The sequence below is a fragment of the Micropterus salmoides genome, unplaced genomic scaffold (assembly GCF_014851395.1).
Source record: "Micropterus salmoides isolate LMB-PRFRI ecotype aquatic unplaced genomic scaffold, ASM1485139v1 Ms_hic_scaffold_10, whole genome shotgun sequence".
NCBI classification, from domain to species: domain Eukaryota; kingdom Metazoa; phylum Chordata; class Actinopteri; order Centrarchiformes; family Centrarchidae; genus Micropterus; species Micropterus salmoides.
Genome location: NW_024040041.1, coordinates 24,273,903 through 24,285,051, shown reverse-complemented (window position 1 = coordinate 24,285,051; position 11,149 = coordinate 24,273,903). Strand labels below are relative to the sequence as shown.

The window sequence follows — 11,149 nt, the reverse complement described above, 5'->3', positions numbered from 1 at the left end:
CCTCAGTACTGTCCTCAGGCCACATTTACTACTTGTGCACAACCAATATCAATTTTTAACTAAAGAGATTACCACTACATTTAGTAAGCATATTTATGACCCCCAAAAGTTTAAGCCCTTTCCACTTTGGAGTCTCAAAAAAATCAGCATCTTCACTACCAGATTGTCATGTTATCTGCTGAGCGCATATTTACCTTATTTAAACTTTATATACTGTCCTTCAATACCTCCTACAAGACAGTTTGTATGTTTTACCCTAGTACTGTTAATGCAGTTAAACTGGAGGAGTTTGATGCTAAGGTATAGAATTTACCATGTTCACCATCTTCGTGTGTTAGCGTGGCAACCAAAGAGCCGTGCCACCCACATGGCTACAAATCACAAGTATGTAAAAATGAGTTAATTTTTTTTGGTATCCTGCTATAAGCCTGTATATAAACCTTATTCCCATAAAACTTATACATAGCCACAGTAAGAGTTAAAAGATTTATTTTCCATATTACAACTTACAAGATCACTGCAAAAAGATTTTCAGGGAGACTGGAAACTAATTTCAATTTTACAAATGTGATAGAAAAAAGGTGAAAATTTGAGATTATCAAAGTGATTTCTTAATAAGAAAAAACACCAAGGCACTGACAAACAAGAAAAAATGTATAAAAAAAACATTTTGTGTAGGTAAGATTGCAGTTTGAATTACTTACGTAAAAATACAGTACTTTGAATATGTGTGAAGTGAGGTAAGCATCTGTGAGCAATCCAGCCCCTTCTGTGTCTGCAACGGGACATCATCCACAGACCACAAGAAACACAGGTTCATGACAACCGGTTCAATACAGAAATCAGACAACATTTTCTTTTAAGTGGGATCCACATTAAGGTCACACTGCTGGCCAAAATGCCCAAAGGCAGCATGTGATTACATGTTACACAAGACAGGGCTTTAGATTCAGTTTACTGAGATCATGTGACTTTTTTTCAACACGATGATTCATGTTGAACGTAAACATAACTTTGTACAGCTACTGTGGCACTTTCAATATTCACTGAAATAAGGTTGAGCTGTGCGTTCGAGCGGATAAATTATTTGGGGGTTTTGAGCCCAAATATTATTTGAGGAGTACTTTTTCTTCATCTATATTATTTTGGTAAATTTAACCAGTGTTTGCCAAAAGATTTCTTTTTAACTCAATGGGATGTGACCACCCTCCAAAACGTTCATTGCCAGCAAATAGATAGATTTACACCAGTAAATGCTCACAAATACATATAAAGATGGGTTCTCTAGAATGTTAACACCATGTTGAGATGAATGGAGAGAGTGGGAAGATCAGAAAAGCAATCTGAGTGGAACAAAAATAAAATGACATTGATAATAATGTGGAAAGTAAACTCTTAACAAGTGTTCTGTCCATATATTTTTTAGAGCAGACAGCAGAATGCAGTGACTTTAAAAAAAATCTGTACCAAGTACAAAATAAATTACTTAAAATGCATTCCCTGTTCCAAGTCTGACAAAATTTCCAACCCCACTCCCCCTAATGTTGCACAGCTCACATCCTCAGTGGCATAGGGATCATGAGTGCATTCGTCTAACTCCCAATCCTTGGAAATGAACGGGAGAAAGAAACAAAGAGTGGCTCCTGTGTCCAAATACAATCTCTTCCTGATCTCGCTCAGTAGTTCTTTAATGTTCTTGTTCCTCTCCCCATTTCCCTCAGACGTAGTTCCTCCCATTTTTCACCTGTTTGCTCTTCATGAACCAATTCTCTGAATGACTATAACAGTGGTGAGAACACCAGCCAAGAAAACCCCCACTGTCTGCCATGTGGGTGTGCCAAAGTAGGAACGAATACCCTCCTAGAAGTTGTAAACAACAGACACAAATATTAGCATGTGTCATGCCAGAAATCAGGAGCAGAAGTGCAACTACTAAAAAATGATGAATTTGAAGTGCACTTGTTACGTAGCTACTTACCCAGCCACCTTGCTCCCGGATCCAGTTGATCACATTTTCCCGCAGGTAATCCAAAGTCCAGTTGATGATTGTTCTGATGATATCAGGAACTTTGGTCACTAGAGCCTGAGAAGGTTTGAACAGGAGATGCTTCAGATGTAAGGTATTTCCTATTGAATCATAACGCCACCATACAGATATGTCTTACTTTGTTTTGTTTTTATAAAAAGGTTAGGTACAACAGAGTCTCTTTACTCACTTTGATGACAAGTCGACAGGCAAAGTAGAACAGTGCAACCACCCTGCCCCAGTTGAATTTCCCATCTGAAAAGATCTCAATGGCAACCTTAACGAACATCTCTTTTGTGGGACTGAGTGAAGAGTTGTTTATCATACTGCAAAACAACATTATGAAATTAGGGACAAGCCAATTATACAGTTATTACCAGTTAAACTGTGTAATTCATAATATCTTAGGCCGGGAATTTGATATAACTGACACACAGACCTTTGGAGCTCTGCATTGCTATCCAGCTCATCTCCAATCTGCTGGAGGCACTGGGCAAGCTTCTTGTGGTTTGGGTCACACAGCTCTCTTCCATCCAGCTGATCCCTGGTTACAGCAGTATGGCTGTCTCCATACCGCTGAACCCGCTGATAAATGAAACTACACAGGGAGACACAGATAGTAATAAGTATGATCCAACTCTTTACCCAGTCAAATAATATATAGCTCAACTGAATATTATATACTCACTCTTTTAATAAATCAGCTCCTACTTCCAGTATCTTATCTGTAGTATTTCCTGAAAGACAAAGGTCAGTACTCATCATCCAAATACAAATAAATCAATAAATTAGTTTATATTTCAGAATGTTTCACTGTAATGTCACTTTAATCTCAATCACTAAACTCACACTTTACTATGAGCTGAATTAAATTAGCCACATTTAAAATTACTCATAAGAAAGCATACGTTGTCGATTATACGTTTATAATCTTATATTTCCTCCTATGCTTCACTCATTTTACCTGCTGTGTTTAAATGTAAAATTACCTTGTGAGAGACATTTACAGTATACAAAAGTCAGCACATAAGCCCCACAGTCTGTTAGTTGTTAGTTAAGTGAATTAGGCTAAATAATTTTACCGAAGTTGTTGCTGTGGCCAACTTGAACTAGCTTTAACTTTACATTTTCAAGGTGAAACAACGTAACGTTAATCCGCTGATATCTGTTTCGGTTTTGTTCTTACACATTTTTCTAACTCACTCATGTATAGCTATTTATGCTAGCTAACCGAGTTAACGTTCAGGGTTAGCTTTCCTGCTAAACTCAGTTCAGCTAATGTTACTGCTAGCAAGCAAACACGCAAGAACAACTAAACAATAGCAAATTGTTATAGTGTCATATTATCTATGTCTACCACAATGTTGGTGAAACTGTCAAAGTGAATTTAATTTTAATACTATTGTTGAATATAGCAAGGAGCTACCTTGATCGCCTCCTCCCGGGTGTGATGCCATCTTGTTGTTTGGTCGTGGCTGCTTCCGCACCGCACAAACACATACGACAACATTTGTTCATGGTTTTCCCCCCACCCGGTTTTCGACACCTCTGCCTCTGATTGGCTAGTACACACAGCGGCAGCGGACTAACGTGATGACGTAATATCATGACGTTAAAGTGAAGGTGAGATCACCACCTATTGACCAATGCTTTGTGACCTTTTTATATACAGTCTATGGCTGCGTTCAAGTCTTTTCTTGCTTAGGAAGGTTACTAACTGAGTGAAGAGAACCGGAAGTATTTCTGTGGCAGCCACGATAAGAGCTGTTCGAATTCTCTAAAAAATAAGGAAAGGTGCCTCAATGTTTCCTTTAATATCTCCTTTAGCATAGGGTACACCGGACCATCCTTTATGAAAGGAAAGGAGAGAATGCCGTCCCACAATTCCTTGCGGCGGCAACATTTAAAGAGGCGCACGTTCTCAAACTAAAGACCCTTGCAATACAGACGCACATTATGATACTTTAATAAGACTCACAATTATCTTCTTTCTTTTGGCTTTTTTGTAATCTAATACTGTATCAACACCGTGTTATGTTTCGGGTTGTTGAAATAAGCCATTACGTGTTTTCTACAATAAAAAAAAAATCACCAACCATGACGGGTTAAAGGATTGATCACCATGTAAGTTACCATTGGCTAATAAGCCTTTTCTCTCTTATGCCATAACATGCTAATATGCATATATCTTAAACCGTCAACAATAACTGAGACCCATGCGAGCTGTTACTAGTCTTGTAACATGATCAAAGTGAGGATAATGTTGCAGCAGGCTACACGCCTCAGGTTATGTACTGCAGCCTTCAGCAAATTAATACTTCAGTCACAGATGCTGACACACTCGCCTTAATAAAGGCAAAGATTAAGCTGGATAACCTCTTCTGTAGGCGTTTCCCACCCACTGATTTATTTGTGGCGGCCTGCCACATTATCAACGCTGATTTTCGATTGATTTTTTTACTATTTAAAATGGGTAAAATCGTATTTGATGACAGAGCTCCGCGCAGTGCATATATTCTCTCATCATCTCCTCTCGCCCCGTCGCTCCCTCTCTCTCTCTCTCTCTCTCTCGGCACAGTTACGCTGTGGGAAACACTGTATTTACATACAATTGAGATTCATGTTGATAAATACGCCTATGGGTGGGCAGGAGGGTGAGTGTGAGCAAGCATTCTTGATGTGACAACCCTGTCCATTATTTAGTGACTGGTAGGCTACCATATCTGCCTTTTTGCTATCTTGGTTATGAAGTAATATATTCCACCGTGTTGTCCACCTTTAGATGGCCTGCATTACAACAACATGGGGCGCAGTGTCAAAGATGCGCTTTTTGTAGTCCATCTTCGGAATGTTGTAGTTTTATCACGGCAAGCCACGTCAGTAACATCCGCCGTCGCATAATTACGTCGCTTAGAAAAGAGCAGTCGGATTCTCTGAGCCCCGCGGCCCGCTTTTCCTAAGTACTTATGGATTCTCCTTTACATCTTTCCTCGACCTCATGACGTTTTCCGTCGAGGTCAAGGAAAGGAGATTTTTTTTTTGACAGCCTATGTTTGACACTTGAATAGTCACGTCGAGGGATTTCTTTATCAACCCCTGTTTTTCCAGCTTTGATACCTGTGAAACAAATTTAAGTGTTATATAATATAATTATACAATAATAACATCAACATGATAGTCAGTGTACCTCATGAATGGTATCATGGTATTCAATGGAAAATAAACTTTACCATATAAATATCTGTTGTCGAATATGTTGGGAGAAGTATCATTTAATATTCTGCATAAATACTATGGTCAAATTTTTTCTTTCTTCCGGATCATTGACACTAGTTGCTCTTTTTGTTTAACCCTGAAGTTTAACCCTGAAACAACTGTGGATTTGTTTTGGACTTGTGTCCCTATTGAAAATTTCTGGTCAGATGTTTTTGTATTTACACAAGTATTCTTTAATGAGTTGTATTTCTCTTTCTTTTAAATACATTATTTTGGGGCGTTTTTGTAAACAAGAAGGAGAATGTAATTTTTACATTTGACTGATTCTATATTCATAAGTGTAGACTATTATGTCCTGTTTTCAAACTTGTCCTTTCAATATTTTAGAAAGTATTACTTTTTTTTTTCTTTCTGATTGTATGTTCTTACCGTCCGTCGTCTGTGGACGAGGCTTTGGGAGAGCTCGCACTGCGAATAAACAATGAAGGATGTGTTTACACTATTATATCTATCAGTTGGTGAAGTTAATGAAACAATTAAAAAACGTGTTTTTCTTTTGAGCCTCGCCTTTTCATAAACGTCATTTCCCGTGCCTCGCTGTCTTCCGTCCGTCGCGCGCATTCATAGGCCTCTTTACGACTCGGCTGGCAAAGATGGCGGATGCACAAGTACGTTCAGGAAAACGGCGTGGTGAATTTAAATCGATATTTTTACATCTAAATGAGCACATTTGTCAGAGTTTATTGAGTATGTAGTATTTATATTCCCTTTATACACGGCCCTGGGCCCTTTCAATTCACATCCAGGCCTTTTTATCTGATATTTGTTGCCGTTCTGCATACCCTCGTGTAACGTTGAACTAGCCGGAATGCTAATTCTGTTAGCTTTGCCTGCTACCGGTTAACTCTCTAGTTTAACAGTGATTGCTTTGTCTAAACTGCAAGAGGTAACGATTCCCATCAACGTATTTCCCCCTATAAATTGTTAAACGATAAATTGGTTTGTCCTTCGTCTCCGTTATAAGAGGAAGTTGGTCTATAAGTAGGTGGCTAGGCCGGGTGGTGTTGAGTGGCTTCACATTGCTTGGTTGTATGTGTTGCACGGCCTTAACGCGCTGATCTCCTTGTTCCACAGACCGAGAGGGCTTATCAGAAACAGCCCACGATCTTCCAGAACAAGAAGCGTGTTCTTGTCGCAGATGGTGGCAAGGAAGTCAAGGAAAAGCTCCCCCGCTACCACAAGAGTGTCGGGTTGGGCTTCAAAACCCCAAGAGAGGTAACGTAACTTGAAACGTCCAGACAAGTATCCGAACTAATGTATACAGCTGTTCTTTTTTAGCTGCAAATGATGTCTTTCTCACGATGGTCTTCCAAGCCCCTAGGGTTCTGACGATAGTGCCTTTTGGCAATGCTGATGCAGTCATAAGTTAGAAAATTACCTAATTTCATGGCTGGGCAATGACACTAATAGTAATTTTTGGTTTTGACCAGGCTATTGAAGGCACTTACATTGACAAGAAATGCCCCTTCACCGGAAATGTCTCCATCCGTGGCCGTATCCTCTCTGGTCAGTATAACACCTCACAGTATATGAAACACTACCACACTGGCTTGGGATGCTAAAGTTGTTTGCACATGAATTGTCTGACATTGATCACACTGCTGTAATATAATGAACAGCACAAATTGACCTATCAATACTCAAAAGCATACAGAACTGCAATATGATTATTGATGCAATCATCTTGCACTTGATCCAGAAATAGTGTGGAAACAGATGCACAAAATGATGAAGTACTTTGGTAGACCATGCAGTGGATGTTTAGTTTTACTTGGTATACAGTTAAAGACTTCATGTCTGGAGATGCAGTTAGTGGTTTAATTCCAGTACTACAAGAGATATAATGCCCAATCTGGTTCTGTTAGTATAGATGCCATAAGTTTTTTGCTCGGTTGGGCACAACATGAGCAACTTTCCTGACTGCAAATCAACATATCCTTGTTACAGATTCAGGTGAAGCAACCCAGACCCCAGCCAGTGTATTTAGAGGCCACCAAATCTGTATTGATCTCCCCCATTTCTTGTCACAATCCTGCAAATGATGTTTTTCTCACGATGGTCTTCCAAGCCCTCAGGGCTCTGACGATAATGCCTTATGGCAATACTGATGTAGCGGAGTGACAATTATTTAACCCCCCCCCCCCCCAAAATGATCAATTTCTTAAGGCCTTCTGGTGTTTTCTCCTGTGATTTGAGTGTTCAATGTCCTAGAAGACTGAACAAGCCTCTAAAATTAATCCTTTTTTTGTGTGATCTATAGGTGTGGTGACCAAAATGAAGATGCAGAGGACCATCGTTATCAGACGTGACTACCTGCATTACATCCGCAAGTACAACCGCTTTGAGAAAAGGCACAAGAACATCTCTGTCCATCTCTCACCTTGCTTCAGGTACTACACCTCATTTAATGTTTACGGTTCAGGTCTGGAAAATAGTGCAGTAATCTGTTCCCCTCAGCCAAATTTGAAATCTGTTTGGGTTTTTTTGGTTTTTTTAAATTATAACTAATGCATATGACTTTTCTCTCCTAAGAACAATGTAATTGTTGTAATACAGTTCTGGTGTCTAAATGTCCAAGTAAAGTTTTTGATCTAGCCAAAAAGTACATAATTTGCTGCAAATGATGTCTTTCTCACGATGGTCTTCCAAGCTCAGGAAGCTCTGACGACACTGCCTATGGCAAACGCTGATGCAGCTTTCCCCTCCTGTACAAATGTTAAGTGCTTGGACAGAGGTACCCCAACCACATGTTAATATCTATCTTGGTTGTGATGTTTTTCTGCAGAGACGTCACAGTTGGAGACATTGTGACTGTTGGGGAGTGCCGACCGCTCAGCAAGACCGTGAGGTTCAACGTCCTCAAAGTAACAAAGGCTGCTGGAGCCAAGAAGCAGTTCCAGAAGTTTTAGTTGAACAAGAAGGCTGCTGTTGGCTAACTTGTCTCACTGTCAAATAAAGAAAATCTTGTTTAATTTGCCTTTTCTGCTATTTGTCTTGTCATCCTCTTTGGACCTGGAACTAAACAATACATGACATAATCAGCTCAGCTACCTCTGGTTTTTGTGTTCTTTCTGTTCATAGATGAAATCGAGATAATTTTAAATGTCAAATTAAGACTTGCAGAAAGAGGGCATATTCTGAGCATTTAAAGAATGAATCAGGAAATGTCATTGTAGTAGAGAAATTGGTAATATCTAATGAGGCACTTCAGCAATTTTTTTTTTTCTCAACAGTAATGTAAATATTTAAATGTAAAACTGCATGGTAAGCTTAACAGTAAACCCATTTGAAACTGCATTTGTTTTCTCTTTAAGATAGTGGTCTAATGTTCCTTGGGAAGTAAACTGATTATTTCTAAACGATAGTATTTCTTTGCTCATGGAGTCCAGTAAAAGAAGCCAGTAGAGATGTGACAGTTGGGCTAAATTAGGAACTTTTTTCCCCTTGTTGCTTGACCTCCTGTTCCCTCCAAGCAATTGTCGGTCTCTACTGCCATTTAAAAAAAAAAAAAAAGTCCCCAAGTTAATCAGTAAGTCCAAGCATAAGTAGCATTATGCCCAGAACTTGGAAGAAATGACAAATATCCTTCTCACCCATCTTCCACCTTGACATACTGAGTCCATAAGAAATGTAAATTTTTAAATTATGATGGGATTAAGGATGTGAAGGCTTAGATTAGATGGACCATTGTGGAAAAAGACTGGTAACTAGCAAATTGGGGTAAAAAATAACCGTTCTCTCTCCTGATATATCTCAAGCAATACAGAAAACAACATTTGTCACGTAAAGGTAATTCACATAAAATTTTGTGTTGTTTGGAGCATGTGGAATTTACAGCATGTACAAGATACTGAGCACCACACTCATTCTCTGAGGCCAGCAGGAAAGATTGGGGCCAACCCCTTCCCACCCGGGACACATTTCACAACCTCCCCTCTGGCAGGAGGCTGCGGTCCATCAGGACCAAAACCTCACACCACATGGACAGCTTCTTCCCGTCTGCAGCTGGCCTCATCAACAAGGCCAAGGACCCCCACGGACACTCACTCTCTTGCCCCCCAAACCTCCCCCTTTTACAGTACACACTGTTAATGTTTGCACAACATATCAGGTTTTTTATGCACATGTAAATAGTAAATGCCATATTGCACATAGTAAATGATTCTTCTATAACTTTTAGATTTTGTCAATTTCATATCTTTATAGGCCTATATTATGCCAATTGTTACGCACCTAGTCAGCAAAGCAAATTCCGTGTGTGTGTAAAAACTACTTGGCAAAAAAACTGTTTCTGATTCTGATTCACATCTCAGAAACAGACATTTTGACAGAACTACACCTTTTGAAATCTATGCAAGACAAGATGACATACAGAGGTGACTGGAGTGCGCACTAAAATTGAAGAACCAGATACAGGATATATATATATGTATATATATCCTGTATCTGGTTCTTCAACAAAATATTGTTTCATATACACTACCGTTCAAAAGTTTGGGGTCACCCAAACAATTTTGTGTTTTCCTGAAAAGTCACACTTATTCACCACCATACGTTGTGAAATGAATAGAAAATGGAGTCAAGACATTGACAAGGTTAGAAATAATGATTTGTATTTGAAATAAGATCTTTTTTACATCAAACTTTGCTTTCGTCAAAGAATCCTCCATTTGCAGCAATTACAGCATTGCAGACCTTTGGCATTCTAGCTGTTAATTTGTTGAGGTAATCTGGAGAAATTGCACCCCACGCTTCCAGAAGCAGCTCCCACAAGTTGGACTGGTTGGATGGGCACTTCTTGCGTACCATACGGTCAAGCTGCTCCCACAACAGCTCAATGGGGTTCAGATCTGGTGACTGCGCTGGCCACTCCATTACCGATAGAATACCAGCTGCCTGCTTCTGCTCTAAATAGTTCTTGCACAATTTGGAGGTGTGTTTAGGGTCATTGTCCTGTTGTAGGATGAAATTGGCTCCAATCAAGCGCTGTCCACTGGGTATGGCATGGCGTTGCAAAATGGAGTGATAGCCTTCCTTATTCAGAATCTCTTTTACCCTGTACAAATCTCCCACCTTACCAGCACCAAAGCAACCCCAGACCATCATATTACCTCCACCATGCTTAACAGATGGCGTCAGGCATTCTTCCAGCATCTTTTCATTTGTTCTGCGTCTCACAAACGTTCTTCTTTGTGATCCAAACACCTCAAACTTGGATTCATCCGTCCACAACACTTTTTTCCAGTCTTCCTCTGTCCAATGTCTGTGTTCTTTTGCCCATCTTAATCTTTTTCTTTTATTGGCCAGTCTCAGATATGGCTTTTTCTTTGCCACTCTGCCCTGAAGCCCAGAATCCCGCAGCCGCCTCTTCACTGTAGATGTTGACACTGGTGTTTTGCGGGTACTATTTAATGAAGATGCCAGTTGGGGACCTGTGAGGCGTCCGTTTCTCAAACTAGAGACTCTAATGTACTTATCTTCTTGCTCAGTTGTGCAACGCGGCCTCCCACTTCTTTTTCTACTCTGGTTAGAGCCTGTTTGTGCTGTCCTCTGAAGGGAGTAGTACACACCGTTGTAGGAAATCTTCAATTTCTTAGCAATGTCTCGCATGGAATAGCCTTCATTTCTAAGAACAAGAATAGACTGTCAAGTTTCAGATGAAAGTTCTGTTTTTCTGGCCATTTTGAGCGTTTAATTGACCCCACAAATGTGATGCTCCAGAAACTCAATCTACTCAAAGGAAGGTCAGTTTTGTAGCTTCTGTAACGACCTAAACTGTTTTCAGATGTGTGAACATGATTGCACAAGGGTTTTCTAATCATCAATTAGCCTTCTGAGCCAATGAGC

The 11,149-nt window shown here is 39.8% G+C and overlaps 2 protein-coding genes and 3 non-coding genes across 5 annotated transcripts; 4 read left to right on the top strand and 1 right to left on the bottom strand.

Annotated features, from left to right (window-relative positions):
- Positions 1-472: 472 nt before the first annotated feature.
- baxa (BCL2 associated X, apoptosis regulator a) lies at positions 473-3,548 on the bottom strand. The gene is made up of 6 exons (XM_038704178.1): positions 3,453-3,548; positions 2,715-2,763; positions 2,466-2,624; positions 2,217-2,352; positions 1,979-2,083; positions 473-1,860 (listed from the first exon to the last, which is right to left on the bottom strand). Exons 1-6 carry the CDS (start codon positions 3,481-3,483, stop codon positions 1,756-1,758), a joined length of 585 nt encoding a protein of 194 aa, XP_038560106.1. The 5' UTR covers positions 3,484-3,548; the 3' UTR covers positions 473-1,755.
- A 2,278-nt stretch (positions 3,549-5,826) lies between these two features.
- rps11 (ribosomal protein S11) lies at positions 5,827-8,348 on the top strand. The gene is made up of 5 exons (XM_038704201.1): positions 5,827-5,910; positions 6,377-6,517; positions 6,733-6,808; positions 7,563-7,692; positions 8,088-8,348. The coding sequence occupies exons 1-5, from the start codon at positions 5,896-5,898 to the stop codon at positions 8,209-8,211; spliced, it is 486 nt and encodes a 161-aa protein (XP_038560129.1). The 5' UTR covers positions 5,827-5,895; the 3' UTR covers positions 8,212-8,348.
- On the top strand, positions 6,582-6,665 carry LOC119896643. Its single transcript, XR_005443261.1, has one exon. It is a non-coding gene; the product is annotated as a small nucleolar RNA SNORD35 (small nucleolar RNA).
- LOC119896644 lies at positions 7,336-7,419 on the top strand. The gene has a single exon (XR_005443262.1). It is a non-coding gene; the product is annotated as a small nucleolar RNA SNORD35 (small nucleolar RNA).
- LOC119896645 lies at positions 7,918-8,001 on the top strand. The gene has a single exon (XR_005443263.1). It is a non-coding gene; the product is annotated as a small nucleolar RNA SNORD35 (small nucleolar RNA).
- Positions 8,349-11,149: the final 2,801 nt, after the last annotated feature.

Excerpts from the sequence above, each read along its gene's own strand:
- rps11 (XM_038704201.1), top strand. Across the intron at positions 6,518-6,732 it reads GCTTCAAAACCCCAAGAGAG|GCTATTGAAGGCACTTACAT; the intron begins GTAACGTAACTT and ends GGTTTTGACCAG. Across the intron at positions 7,693-8,087 it reads CATCTCTCACCTTGCTTCAG|AGACGTCACAGTTGGAGACA; the intron begins GTACTACACCTC and ends GTTTTTCTGCAG.
- baxa (XM_038704178.1), bottom strand. The coding sequence starts at position 3,483 with ATGGCATCACACCCGGGAGGAGGCGATCAAG. Across the intron at positions 2,625-2,714 it reads GGAGCTGATTTATTAAAAGA|TTTCATTTATCAGCGGGTTC; the intron begins GTGAGTATATAA and ends CTCCCTGTGTAG. Across the intron at positions 1,861-1,978 it reads TCCGGGAGCAAGGTGGCTGG|GAGGGTATTCGTTCCTACTT; the intron begins GTAAGTAGCTAC and ends TACAACTTCTAG.